General features: G+C 26.2%; 1 protein-coding gene across 5 annotated transcripts; it reads right to left on the reverse strand.

The window, feature by feature from the left end:
* Positions 1-234: 234 nt before the first annotated feature.
* Positions 235-4821, reverse strand: LOC108454331 (calcineurin B-like protein 4). 5 transcript variants are annotated; one of them, XM_053022338.1, is made up of 9 exons: positions 4590-4821; positions 2789-2937; positions 2181-2263; positions 2025-2084; positions 1752-1860; positions 1286-1338; positions 1132-1212; positions 928-1040; positions 235-551 (listed from the first exon to the last, which is right to left on the reverse strand). In XM_053022338.1, the coding sequence occupies exons 2-9, from the start codon at positions 2865-2867 to the stop codon at positions 467-469; spliced, it is 663 nt and encodes a 220-aa protein (XP_052878298.1). In that variant the 5' UTR covers positions 2868-2937; positions 4590-4821; the 3' UTR covers positions 235-466. The 5 variants fall into 5 exon arrangements, with proteins under 5 accessions (XP_052878298.1, XP_017608238.1, XP_017608235.1 ...); XM_017752749.2 differs by having other exon boundaries at positions 1815-1860; positions 4585-4820; XM_017752746.2 differs by having other exon boundaries at positions 4585-4820.
* Between the last annotated feature and the right edge of the window lie 10606 nt (positions 4822-15427).

A 15427-nucleotide genomic window follows, 5' to 3' on the forward strand; every position in this document is an offset into this window, starting at 1 on the left:
CCTTTAATAAATATATTTATTAGATAATTTTTCTCAGTTTACTTTAAAACTCTTTTCTTCTTTAGATAATTTTAATCCTTCCTAAAAATTATGGTAATTTCAATTTGGTCCCTACGAATATTTAAATTCAAAATTGTGTCAATTACAGTCAATAAAATTTGAAAACAAACTAAGTGGTCATATCACCATAGCTTTTATCACAAAATATATCAAAAGAAAAAAAAGAGAAAACTGTTCTTTTCACAAAATTTTCTGATACTCAACAGTAATATGAACATTCCCAAAACATATAAAACAACACTGTACATACAAAAGAGTGCAAACCCCAGATTTTGAAGAACGTTTAACTGCTGATCCATTTGCAGATTGTGATTTTTATGAACTTTTGGTCGTCCTTCGTACTCGGGATTCATCGGCTTCATAACTTAATTAGATTAGTGCAAAACGTTTTGACAAAATCAGATATTTAATCTCCATTAACGGAGACGCTAACATCCGAATCTTCGATTTCGGGCAGAACCACGAAGCTGGGGAATGCAATGCTTATATCCCTGCAAAAGACACCACAAAGATTTTGAAATTAAACTAGCTACATTGCCAGCGGTGAATCTAGGAAATAAGTTGGGAGGGGCTAATGGAATTCTCAAAAAATTTAAGAGTTTAATGAAAAAAAAATTAATAAAATTTGAGAGTCTAATTAAAACTTTTAAAATTTTGTGAGCTTAATTAAAATTTTCAAAGAAAAAGTAAAAAGTACAATGAGAAATTTAAAATTTTTGGAGGGCCTAATTAAAATTTTCTAAAACTTTTAAGGAAGAAATGAAATTTTTTCAAGATTTTGTAGGGGCCCTTGGCCACCATTACTCGAGTACAAGGGTATGTTTGGGTATGCATTGGGTATCAGTTTAGCAAGATAGATTTACTCACTTCAAATATGGGAGAGTCATGTTCTTTATGAGAGATGGATATTTTGATACAAATGCTTTCCACTCTTCTAGATCGATTTTGCCGTCACCTTTTGTGTCTGCTTCGCTAAATGTCTGCAGAAAACACAGAAATAAAATAAGAGTTAAGAATGCCGGTATCGAATACGAAGATATTCGATAGTTGATCGGTCAGAGATATCTGCACCTTATCGACAATCATCTCAACGATGTCTTCCGAAAGAACCAGTTCCGATTCATGCAGAAGTGCCAAAACCATTTCCTTCAACTGCAAGTCAATGAAATATTTTAGTTAATATTGACCATATACGTGTAAACAATAGTAACTCGATGATACGAACCTCCTCATGCTCAATAAAGCCGGTTTGTCTTAAGTCGTAAAGCTTGAATGCAACTGCAAGAAGGATTTGCACAACTAAGAACATAATTCATGAAGAAAAAAACTAATAATAAAAGGGTATTATGAAAGCACCTGCAGTAGGAATCAGATTGCAGTTTGCCCCCTTTTACTCATAAAATGAGCAAATTGGTCCCTATACATTAAATTGCAGAGCAAAGTAGTTCTTTCAATTAAGATTTTCATCTATTTCTACTGCTAAAAACTGACGGAATAACCAAACAATTACACCTGGTGTGCTACGTGTACTCATTTTGATGTACAAGGACCAATTTTTATAATAAAAATGGATGAAATTTTTAACAAAAGGATCAGTTTGCTCTTTGATTTAACGTACAGAGCAAAATGCAATTCTATTCCTAGTACAAGGGCCTCTATGATGCTTTTGCCATCAAAAAGGTTGCCCTTACATGCGATTTTGTCAGCCACAGGTGCATTGGGATGAAAGATGCCCAATGATCTAACGAACTCACCAAACTCGATGACCCCATTACGTTTGAGATCGAACAAATCAAAAACCTGCAAATTTAGAGGTGATGATATAAGAAAAAGAGGGGACAATAACATTGCAGACATAGAAAACGTTTGTGTTCGAGTGATCTGGCATCCCAAACAGTTAACGGTTTGGTAGAAAAATAAAGTTTGATACAGAATACAAGCAATGTCGAGCTAACATTACACACCCTGTCTGCAAAAAGATTCCTCTGATTTCTGTTCTTGAAGAGGGCTAAATGGAATTCTTCCTATATAAAAAGGCATAGAATTTAACAAAACATCAGAGAAATTAATTAATGTTTGCTTATGGCTTGATTCAAATCGTATATGTCGAATGAATGTACCTTGTGAATAAGTCCATCTGCAATTATCGAATTGCTTAGTTTCTTATAAAGCTCCTCCAGGGACTCTACTTCACTAGCCGTAACTGCAAACAGACATTATCATCAGATTTGAGTATTAGATACAGAGTATAAATCTGACCAGAGGTGAAGCCAAAAATTTTTCCTAGAGGGGAAAGAAGTAAATTATAAATGTTTGGAGGGACCAAAATGAAAATATACTACTGTACTAATTTGTATTCTTACAATTTCTAAAGGGACTCTAAAGCAATTCTACCACTTTGGGAGGGGGCCAAGGCCAGCCACTGTATCTGACATGGATATGTTCAACTTTTTCAAAGTTATTCCCTGTATCCGTACTCGGGGAAGTGTCTAAAGAAAAAAGCAAACAAAGGCAAATTTTGATAGCATATTCTACGTTGAATATTAAATATTGATACGGATACATTCGAAAATTTTAAATTCTTTCATATATTTAAAGAGTCATACGGTTGTACCAACGTCCAAACATGTGTTTGATATATGACACAAGTATTTTAAGAAAAAAACAAAGAACTAAAGCAACATAAAGGACATATTTACAAGCTACACGAAGTAGAATCGTTACTCACAAGGTGTTTCAGCAGCAAGAACACTTGGATCTTCATAACCATGTAATTGTTTGCTTCTCTTCGAGCTTGCACAGCCCATGACAACAAACCAACGTTTATACAATCCCAAAAATTGTCGACAGTGCACTCATTTGCTACAAAAGGTTCACCTGCCAATACCAAAAGCATACATATATTTATCAACAATCACTATTTGGAGATTCATATCTTATAGTAAACCTATACCTAAATAACTTCACCTATGATCACCAATTACAAGCACCATTATTCGAGATTTACGTGAGTGCAACTGAAGATCCTTACATTTTCATATCTCAAACCATATCTAATCATGCATCAAATACAGATATCTTAAGCCCAACATAACCATTTTATAGCAAGTAAATGGCATATATCTAATGGGACCATCAATGAACAAACAAAAAAATACATACATCAATTACCAGTTTGAAAACACCATTTCATCCTATTCAAAGACCCCACCAACAAAATTGGTTGGAAAGTCCAAAAGATTACATCACTAAAAGATTTTTGATTAAACAAATCAATCCCTTCTTTTAAATATTTGACTAAAATAGTAAATGGACTTTGATAAAAAGTTTACTATATGACAAAACAATAACAACAAAAATAGGCCTTGAACTTTGATACCGGCGGCAACTTGGTAAGTGGAGAAAAAACCCAATTTGAATATAAAGAGCACACTCAATACAAAATCTAAACTAGGATGCTATAACATCTTTTAATACCATAATTTGGTAAAAATATCCTGGAGACCGTTGTATTAGGAGGTAGATTACCTCCTCTACTAAAAAAAGGCAAATTAGTTACACATGGTGTTCTATGCACACCTTATAGACCAATTTTTATTAATAAAAATGGCTAGAATAACAAAGGTACCAGTTTGGTCTTTGATCTAACATATAGGGACTAATTTGCCCATTTTCTGAAATAGAATAGGCAAAATGCAATCCTAATTCTTAGTACAAAGGCCTTCATGGTACTTTTACCATGATAATTTATCATCCACATCACCACTTTCGTAAAGCCTCTAACTTATTTTTTTTCTTTTGCCACAAATGAACAAATTGAGCTACGCTATGGTCTTTTCTCAGCTGGAGAAACATCTAATCATTGAAATTAATGAGAAATTTCTAAGCAAGAGATTTGAACTTGTAATAAGAATCAAAAGCAGAAAACAAATTCGAATACTACAATTGGGACCACCGACATAATCACATCAGCATGGCCCAGTTTACTGAATATAAAATCCCAAAGGAAAAATTTTTCACCGACCTTCTTTTTCCTTTTTGTTTTTCTTAGAAACCAAACAGAGATGCTGTATTCAATTTGTTTATGTGATTACTAGATTTTTATTGTCTTCTAACTACTATGAAGAATGAGCCATAAAAATCCTCGGGTGTTTCTTTAAAGCCTGTCATTTTAGCTTTTTATTATCGTTATTGCTTTTAAAGCTATAAATTGGGATTTTAATGAGAAACAAAACATTAAATTCTTCGATAAAAAGCTTTAAATCCTTAGAAACTTATAAAGTATGAAGATAAAAATCTAATGAAGCTGCCCGCATCTACCATTTTTTTGTTCTTTCTCATATTTTCTCAGGAAACAAACAGAACAAATCCAACTACCCAAGAAACTGAAGAAAGAGAAAAAAAATGAATGCAAAAATCCAAAAAGATATCAAACCAAGACTCGAAATATAAAACAAAGATAAACCCAAAACCTAGAAGCTAAAAAGAAAGCAATGTAAACAAAAAAAAAAAAAACCAGCTAACCTTACTAGATTGATGCGAGATTGAAAAACACTTGAGAGTTTTTGAGGTTTGTTCTTAAGCTTCTTCTTCTTTAATCTATTTTTGCTTTCTTAAATCTTGGAGATGGCTAACACTTAGCTTACGTTTCGATTATATATATAGGAGATGGGATCGAAGTTTGTTTGAGCCACTTGAATTCAATTTAGAGCTCTCTTTTTCTTAAAAGAGAAACTGTTTTCGCCTGCCAAATTGGATGCAAATTTATAAGAGCGCTTGAATAAAAAAAATCGCTTTGAAAATCACCCATTTTAATAAATAAAAGAAATCATTAATCCCTATGATTTATTTAAGATTTATTTATTAAGTGAATTTTAATTTAAAAATGAATGGAATTTTTTAAAGCGGTGAGATATAAATTATAATAAATATAAGGCTTAAGGGTGCAGTTAATTTTTTTTAAAAAGCAACTAAATTTTTTCACTAAATTGAGCATTTAAATTTTTAAAATGTATTAAAAGGAATTTTAAATTTAAAAATAACAATAATTAAACCCTTCCTTAACGACTCCTAGTTTTTTAATTAAAGTCATCACATGTCGCGATACGATTGTGATATGTGGAGAAAATGATAAAAATAAAAATTAATAAAGTTATAGAAAAATTATGAAATGATTCAGATAATAATTTTTATAAAAATATTTACCAAATTTTTTCTTTACATTTTGTATAATTTTTTAGAACTTTATAATATTTTATAATTTTATATATTTTATGATTTTTCTGATTTTTATAAAATTTATAATTTTTATTTTTACTATTTTATTTTTCTAATTTTTTAAAATTTTAATAATTGAATTTTATTAAAAATTAATATTATTTATATAGCTTTTATTGATTTTAATTTTTATAATTTTTTAATTTTAAATAAAACAGGGCTTAATTTCTTTTTTTTGAAAAAGTTTGAGAGTATTTTAATGTATTTTAAAAGTTCAAGTACCCAATTTAATGCAAAAAAAAGTAGGGACTTAATTACTTTTTTGAAAAGGTTTGAGGTCTTTTTCTGTATTTTGAAAGTTCAAGTGTCCAAATGGGTAAAAAAAAAGAGCTTAATTGCTTTTTTTAAAAAGTTTGAGTTTTTTGCACCTTTAAGCCTAAATATAAATTGAAAATTTATGTATTAATTACATAAAGTGATATTTGAAACTTCGATGTTGAAATTTTAATAATTTTTATATAAATAAATGTTAAATATTTATAATATAATATTATAATATAATCCTTTGAGATGATCACATTTTTGTTTATTTTAAATTTTTAATATTTAATCAATTTCTGTTTTTAATAAAACTCTCTAAACAAAGATAAATAATTAACTTTTCAACTTAATAATTTAATCTTAAGTTTAATATATAATTGAATTAAATATAAATTTAAAATATTTAATTTTAACTAATTTTTCATTATTTAGTAATTTAAAATAGATAAATGAAGAAGCTAAATAAAAATAAATACATATATAATAAGGATATAATTATTTTTTATTTCAATTTTACATAATAACTTTTAAACAAATTTATAAATTTTCTCAAACTTATATTTACAAATCATACGAGTATGTATATTTTGAGATAACTATCTTTTTACTTAATTTATAATTGAGTTAAATAGGTCATATATGTCAGCAAAATTTATTAATTAATTAAATAGGTCGTTTTTTTTTAAATTTAGAAAAATAAGTTGTTTTTTAGGAGAGAGTGTGAAAGTTTGTTTAGCTGGACAAGTTTTCTATTGACATGTCGAGAAAGAGCGTTCAATTGGAAGTGTTTTTTGAAGATTCTAAATAAAACGCGTTTAATTGGGCGTACTTTTCCTGACATGTCACCTGAAAGCTCATCTAGCTGAAAGAGTTTTCCTATCAACTATGCAAAAAATGCGCCTAACTGGATGCATTTTCACACACTCTCTTAAAAAACGACCTATTTGATCAATTAATTTTTTTCTATATTCAACAAGTTGTCTATCATTTTGTCACCTTTCAGTTGAAATCATCTCGATTTTTTTTTAGAAAAAAAAAATAAAATTAAATCGTCTAGGGGTGTTTAATCGGTTAACCAATCCGTATTACCATTAATCGAATTAACCGACTTTTTTAAACCTTTAATCATTAACCGAACTAAAATATTTTTAAAAAAATTAATCGAATCGAACTTTTTTCATTAATTCATTGGTTAATCAATTAATCGAAATTTATATATATTTTTTATTTTTACTTAAAACAAGTATAAAACATATAAAAAATTAACTGATTTAACCGGCCGAATACTTATATTTATAATATTATTTATTAAATTCGATTAATTTAGTTAACCGATTTATTTCAATGTAATTAAATATTAACTGAACTTTCAAAAAATTATTAATCAACTCTAACCTGATTAATTTAGTTAACTGACCAATTAATAAAATTAATTTAATTTTACCCAAAATTTAAACACCTCTAATTCAGTCCCTTTTGTTGCACTTTTCAGAGACCGAAAAATCTTTCTTTTTTCAATGAAATTGCATCCCATTCTAAAGATAGCAAAAAGGGTAAAACTACGCCACGTTTATTTTTATTTATTGCTTTTTGGACATTTAATTTTTTTTCAATGTTAATTGTATGAAAATAAATTACAACTTAAAAAATAACAGTAAAAAAAGAGAAACACGTGTCCTAGATTCCTAAAAGGACACGACATCAATATAAATTTATTTTTTACTTGTTAAATTAAACATCTACAATTCAATTAAAATTTATTAAAGAACCATTCATATTATTAATAAAAATCAAATTATTATAAAAATACTTTTATAAATTAATAAAATGTTCCATATTATGACATAATAAATTTTAATTTTTATATCTCAGCTTCAGTTTTATACAATTTTTTGAAAATAAAACAAATTATTATAATTATTTTATCTTTTATATAAAATAGCAACATGTGAACTTTCAAATCTTTTCACTTAATTATTTACATGAATTTAATAAATATATAAATATATTACCTTTTTTTCGGCAGCCGCCTTACAGTTCAATTCCAGCGCATAATTATTTTAAATTTAAAAAATTCAACGCTAATCCTTGCCACCGCTTCCCTACTTTTGACTTTGATGCGCCTGTGTTTTCTGCTTTTGGAAGAAAAATAAAATATATAAATATATTTTAATTTCTTACTTATCAATTATCATCCCCCTTCAAAACCATTTATCTAATATTGATTTATTTTAATCGTATTAAAAATTTTAAATTTATATTTTTATCTTAATCACCGACACGTGCTAAAGGTGACAACCGATTTGACATCTACGATCTGCCCCCTAAAACTCACATTAATATTGTAAATAAAAGTTTGCATGGCCTACCCTTAAACAAAAAGGTTTGCATAGCCTTTTGATTTTCTTTCCCATTTTTTTTTGTCACGTATATATATAATGTGTATTTATAAGGCTTTGATTAAGTTCATTTTTTAATAGCATCCATCAATTGAATATTAATCTGAACTTTTCTTGAATAATCTACAAGAAACTTTTTCATAGATTTGATTTTATTGTCATAGCTTTGTTTTTTTTTTTGTGATGATTTTTCTCCCATATAATATATGGTTGTGTTGTGATATTTTTCATGTGATTTTAATTTTGAATTTTGAGATTTGATTAAGAAGTTTTGTTAAAACATGTAATAGAAAAGAAAGATGTAATTAGAGATTAAATAAAGAGTAATTAAAGTTTCAAAAAAAATAGAAAATCAAGTTAAAATGATAAAATATCATTGAATTTTTGTATTAAGAGTTGAATAAATTAATTTGTTAGATCAAAGAATAAACTATTGTTTTTGTTAAAATTGATCTTTACACATGAGCAAAACATGTCAAGTGTAAATGTCAGCTTATTCCATTAATTATACTAATTTTAACAATAAAATTGATAATTTTTAACAAAATTATCAATTTATCTTTTGATTTAAGTCACATAATTTTATTTATTTATTATTTTAATAAAAGGTAAAATATAATATTACTCGTTATATGTGACCTACTACGTTAAAACTAATATGCGAGCCAATCGAAACACGGAAAAAAAAAAGCATTTCAAGAAAATTTTCATTTTATTTTTTTCATAATTTTTTGTCATTCATCAAAATTTCGTTCATAATTTTTTTCATATAGAATTCAAAAAAGATCTCTGACTTTTTTTTTTCTCTTTTTTTATTTTTCTCAGCAACCAAACAGAACCTGTATTCAATTCATTTATAATCGTGATTTCTAGATTTCTACTAACTACCAAAATATTTTATTTTCAGCTTTTAACCTAGAAATTTTGGATTTCCTCCTGAAAAAAACCATAAATTATTCAATAAAAAGCTTTAAATCCTTAAAACTTTTAATTTATAAACAAGAACATAAAAAAAAAGAACAATGGAGATGCCTGCAGCTTTATTTTTTATAATTTCTCAGCAAACAAACAGAAAATTTAAAATCCAGAAACCTTTAAAAAAAACCATGAAACAATAAAGAGGAAACCAATACTCGAGAGAGAGAGAGAAAAAAAAAGAACAGAGAAAATAAATGACCTTATTTCATTGATGCGAACTTGAACCCAATACTGGATAGGGCTAACACTTAGCTAATACGTTTCGGTTCGATATATATAAGAAGGGATTGAAGTTTTTTCAGTCTTTTTTTTCTACTTCTAATTTTAGAATTTCTTGCTTTCGCCTTCGTTTTTGCTAAAATAGATACAAAATTACAAAAATTTATAATTGGACATGTTGTCTGTCATTTTGTCACCTTTCATTTTAATCATTTCGATTTTTTTTATTTTTTAAAAATAATTTCTTTATAAAAAAATTAATTTAGTCCCTTTTGCTTTACTTAGCGAAAATTGCATCTTTTCTCTATAGTATGCCACGTGATTTTATTCATTTTTTTGTTTAAATATCTCAAATGAAAAAAAAAACAGGTGGCTTAATTTCATACGAGGGCACGGAGCCACGGACCGAGCACACGCTTGGGGTAATGTAATTTTTTCCTCTTAATTTGTTACTTAAGTTTGTATTGCTATATGGTGAATTTCAAATCTTTATAAAATTTAATTTTATGGACTAAAATGAATTTAATCGTCAAATCTAGAATATAAAAATTATATTAACCCTTATTATAATTATAAAATCTAAGGCTCTAAAAAAAGAAAAACACAGCCAAAAAAAAAGTTTGATTGAAAATTTTAAGTGTTTTTATATTCTGGTATTAAAAGTAAAAGACCTACTTTTTTAAAAATTATATAGTGAAGGTATGAAATTGCAATTTAACCCATTTGACTTGTTGGAAGGAAAAGTTCAATGGTTTTACGGCAAAAATAAATAAATTAATTGTGTTAATCTTGCCACCTCAAGTACTCATATTGTTTTCATTCTTGTTAAAACCTTTATACGTTAATACTAATATCAGATAAGTATTATCTAATTTTATTGACTATTTTACAAATAAATAATAATAGTAATAATAATATATTACTATATTTATATAAATATATATTAGTTTTCCAAACGTGAAAGCTAAGGGTTAGATTAGATTAGATTAGGTTTAATTGTTTTAGAAATGATAATTTTAAAATATCATAATTGATAATATAATATTATTGAGGATAAGATTGTAACTCCAACTCTTAAAATTTTCGACTAAATTTTTTTTCTCAATTCTGTTGAGAATTTAAGTGTTTGAAGAGATTGTGGTAGGTTTACAGAGTACGAGCATCTCATTGGACCTAACTTAAGTGATCTAATAATCAATGGCGAAGCCATGAATTATTTTAGAGGGGCGAAATTTATAAATTTTTTTAACAGGTCAAAATATAAATTTACTGTGTAACCATTTATAATTATATTATTTTAAGGGACTTAATATAATTTTATTTATTTTTTGAGGATTAAAGTATAATTTGATCATTTATTAATTTACAATTTAAACATTCTTAATAGGCTACGTAATAATTTTTCTATTTTAGGAGGTTAAGGGCTTGCCTACCCCAACAATGAGCTATATGTTGCAGGGCTAAGGTTCAAATGGTATACTTTCTCAACCACTAGATGATATACTCTTATTCTGTGAATTTGTCATTGATGCCTCTTCAAGCATTCGAGTTTAGAGGTAAAACTCCCACTAAAGATAATATAATTATTATATTGAGGGTTAAATTTAAAATAACAAGAAAACATGAAAATTATTATATTAACTTTTGAATGTTTTATTTTTGGTATTTTTCAATTAAATTTAGTTGATAATTTTTTTTTAGTTTTTAAGAGAAGGGTCACAATAAAAACAAAACTAAAAAATTTGCAATGTTGAAATTTAAAATTTTTATACTCAAGACTAAATTGACAAAATATATAAATATTAAATGTTAAAAATTATTATTATACTAATTTTAAAAAGGCAATAAATTAATTTTTCGTTAATAACTGTTGGTGACTAAAACATAATTGAAAAATCGAGTGATAGATTTTATAATTTTCATTATTAATCACTGTAAAATTTGTGTTACAAAACTTTATTTTTAAAACATCTTTTAATAAAGTATTCGAATCAATTGCTGGTGGAGAAGATCACCAACACGTGCTAAACGTGATAACTGATTTGATACCCCGTCTGCCTCCCTGAAGTCACATTCTTGTTGTAATGACAGTTTGCATGGCCATTTCATTGTTTGCCACGTATCTATATTTATTATATTATGACTATAATATTTGAAGAAATTTAGGTTAAAATTCGTTGTTGGTCGTTATATTTTATAAAATTTAAGATTTAATCTCAAAAAATACAGAATAAAAAATATATTTATGATTTTTTTTAAATTTTAAGAAGATAATACATTGAACCTAAACGACGACCTTTCACCATCTTTGTCTATGTTTAAAAAACAGTGTATTATCCAAAATAATTCAATAAAGATAAAAATAAATGAAATAAAATAAAGATTATCTAAAGGAAATAAAGCATCCCACTCATAATTTAGACTCTAATCCGCCTAGCAAATACTATTTAAATTTTGCATGAATTAAATGAATTAAAATATAATTTAAAACTGATTTGAATTAAGTATCGATTTAAAATAAGAAATTCAACTTATTAAAATATGAACAAATTAAATTAAAATTTTAATTTTTATGATTTTTATAAATTATTTAATTAAAATAGATAAACGATTGTGAAAACCTATTTAAAATTCATAAAATCATTTTTAATTATTAAATCTCAAACTTCTCACAGACACGTCACACGTGATAAACGTGACAACAGATTTGACACCGCGGTTCTGCCCCCAAACTTTCGAAAAAGAGAACAGTTTGCATGGCCCTTTGATTTTGTTTCCTTGTTTGACATATACGAATGATATACATAATCATTCCAATCCTTTATATAACAAAGTTTCATTATTATAAATATAATACTTTCAAAGGAAAAAATATATAAAATTCACACACCACAATTGTAATATGAAGAAAAAATGTAAAATTTTACTTTTACACACTAGCTGCTGCTGCCAACTCAGCTAGTAGTTGGAAAAAAATACACACTAACTCGGGATTAAAAATTATAAATATACAAATTATTAAACTTGTGAAATTATATTTTAACTCCTTATAAAAACACATAATTTAATTCTACCTCCCAAAAAAACTTTATAACTTCGCCACTAATCATGATCATCCTAAATATTGAAGGTAGATAATATTATGCTCTTAAACATGTTCAATCCCATATCCTTTAAGATGTTGTAACAATTACTGCAATATGTCCTATCCGCATCCCTATAGACCTAAATTTACTATTAATAAAATTGTTAAATCCATCCTAATAAATTATTAATGTTTCAAAGCTTCGAATAAGGTAAGTTTAAAAAAAAAACAATGAAATGTAGTGTAATGAATGTTTATTTCGTCCCTTAATCATGTAATTAAAAGTTTAATTTTTACTCATGGGAATAGAGCACATTTTATGTTAATTATTTACTTTTTCAGGAAACACCATAACAAAAATATTAATCATATTTGTCAATCTTAAATAACTTAATTACACTTAAAAATATATTTTCATATTTTAAAAAATAATAAAATTAAAAAAAATTAATATCATGAGATCCCCAAAATCTTTGAAAGCTAGTCGATGACCAATCATCACCAATGTGTTGTCCGAAAAATAAAAGCAATTATGGGATCCATTTATCTAAAATCAAGTTTGATGAAAAAAAAAAGATTATATAAAAGTAAAGAAGCATTGCTACTCCTTTATGAGCAATAATGCAAAAACTCTATTTAGGCTTTAATTTGATGGAAAATGTGGATATGATATTTGACAATATGATAATTAAATTAGTCTCTAATTAGAAATGAGAGGAATTTTGCTTTTTTATAAAAATACGAGCACCCTAGATGGGTTGCAAATTGTGAAATAATTCTACTTTAGTTAGGAGAATTTTTAAAACTTCTGAGCTACTAGAATCTTCAACATATTCTCAGAGAAGAGAATAAAATTATAGACAGGATAGTCAATCTCAGGCGAGACAGTGAACCGGGGTTGCGGTTAGTTGATAAGAATCATATGATGAATTTCCTAATATTTGATACTTGAGTTGTAATTTCTTTTCACAAAAAAAAAAATAAAGTGCAAAAACTCTATTTAGGCTTTAATTTGATGGAAAATGTGGATATGATATTTGACAAGACGATAATTAAATTAGTCTCTAATTAGTAATGAGAGGATTTTGCTTTTTTATCAAAATACTTGAAATTTTTATTATTTATAAAACAATTCACTTTAAAAATTATGTATGTAAATTATTTATTTTGAAGAGTAAATGTTGGTGATATCATTGTCATTGGTGTCATCATCTTCAATTTTAAAAAAATATTTTTAAGGAATATATTTGATAATTTAAATAAAAATTTATATAGTTTTTAAGTTTATTTTTAAAAAATAAAATTTGGAAAAAATATTTTTGTTATTCTTATATTTTTAAATGTTATTTAAATTTAATTTCAAAAGAGAACAGACCTAACATGCAAATAAATCAAAAGTTTGAAAGCATGTAATTGGTTCCCACTAGGAATGGCATCACCCTTTTCTCATCCAATCTAAAAAGGGTAATTGCTTCATCAAGTCCCTAAACATTTTATATAATTATATTTCAGTCCAGTGTCGTCAATGGCAACAGCGACACTCAAAAAAGTTATTTTTTTTTAAACTAGAGGCGCTAACACCAATGGCAATGGCGTCATCAATGTTTACTGTTCAAAACAAATTATTTACGTACATAATTTTTAAAGCGAGTTATTTTTTGTAAGTAATTAAAAATTTTGGATCATTTTTATAAAAAAAGCTGAGGGTTTTCTCTCAAAATATAATTTTTAAAAATTTAAAATTTTAAAACTATTTATAAAAAGTAGATAATTTTTAATTTAGTCATAAGTTAATTTGAATAATTATACTTTGTTCCTCTCAAAAAATTAATAATATTTTAATTTAATCATTTAAAAATTATAAAAATATGAGTTGATGCAATGGTGAAATTACATTTAACTCTTATCAAATTTTATAACTTAATTCCTACCGTTGAGATTTTTTTCTAATTTTACCCTTGCTTCGATTTAATGATTTTAAGAGAATATTGTACGAATTGTAAAAAGAAAAAAAATCTTAAAAGACTTGTATCAAAAATACATCTAAGGTTATATCTTTCCTTTGACTGCTACCCACTTTGGAAAATTACTGTTAAGCCTTCAAAAATAATAACGTTTCATATTTGTCATTATATTAAAATAATTCTCCCACTTGTTAATTCTTGTAATAAACCAGCTTTGTTTCCTGTTCAAATGACAAAATCCCCTTCATTTAATTTGATTAAATTTATATCCAAAATTAAATTAATATCAATGTTTCAACTTGCTTTTGTTTCTTCTTTTGTCTATATATTCTATTTTTAATAAATTTTTATTTTGGATTTTTCCATTAAAAATGCTTACATAATCTGATTCGGTGTCTACGTCTAGCTTTTGGCGGCCCATTTCAATCTTTATATATAATTTATTATTATTATTTTATATATTTATATGATTGAAAATCGTTTGTCAATTCTTTCGCTCTTATTTTCCACAGGGAAAATGTCGAAACTTGGGAGTTTTTTTTTTTCTTTGTAAAATAAAAGTTGATTTTATATAAAGTTGTTGAGTGTTGGCCTTTCATGGCTTCTTTTAAAATAATAATATTATATGAATTAAGTATTAAACTCTGACTATAACTCTTTCTTCCTATCACAAAACTTGATATGGATTATCCTATACTTATTATTTATTATCGTAATTATCTGCAATTTATGGAAATCTAAACTTATTTAAGAGTTAAATTATTCGTTTAAGTTTAATGATTGGTTTAAAATTTGAGAATGTGGATAAAAATATTATACACAAAAATTGGACTTGAGCAAAAAAAATATGAATTGGACTCAGGCTAGAGTCTGTTTGAACTCAACCCCTTTTTTTTATGTTTATAATGTATTATATTATGTAATTTATAATAGTAGAAAATTGAATCTGTAGTAATATATAATGCTATAATGTAAAGAGTAATATTTCAATGCACCATCAATAAATAACATCATTAAATTAAACAAAAAACATGGAGGACTTGTAAATAATACTAATAATTTATTTAAATATAATTAAATATTTAAGTCTCCGCTGTATTTTTTATATAATAATGAAGTGCATAAGACTTATGTACCGATAATGCATACAATATTCTCTCATAATGTAAATATTTGAAAATTGT

Source organism: Gossypium arboreum, chromosome 11 (assembly GCF_025698485.1).
Source record: "Gossypium arboreum isolate Shixiya-1 chromosome 11, ASM2569848v2, whole genome shotgun sequence".
Classification (NCBI taxonomy): domain Eukaryota; kingdom Viridiplantae; phylum Streptophyta; class Magnoliopsida; order Malvales; family Malvaceae; genus Gossypium; species Gossypium arboreum.

What these genes read in the sequence shown, in the direction of transcription:
- LOC108454331 (XM_053022338.1), bottom strand. Translation starts at nt 2,867, where the DNA reads ATGGGCTGTGCAAGCTCGAAGAGAAGCAAACAATTACATGGTTATGAA. An exon ending in CAGATGGACTTATTCACAAG is followed by an intron (nt 2,085 to 2,180) that starts GTACATTCATTC and finishes CTTTTTATATAG; the next exon opens with GAAGAATTCCATTTAGCCCT. An exon ending in GCTTTATTGAGCATGAGGAG is followed by an intron (nt 1,213 to 1,285) that starts GTTCGTATCATC and finishes ATTGACTTGCAG; the next exon opens with TTGAAGGAAATGGTTTTGGC.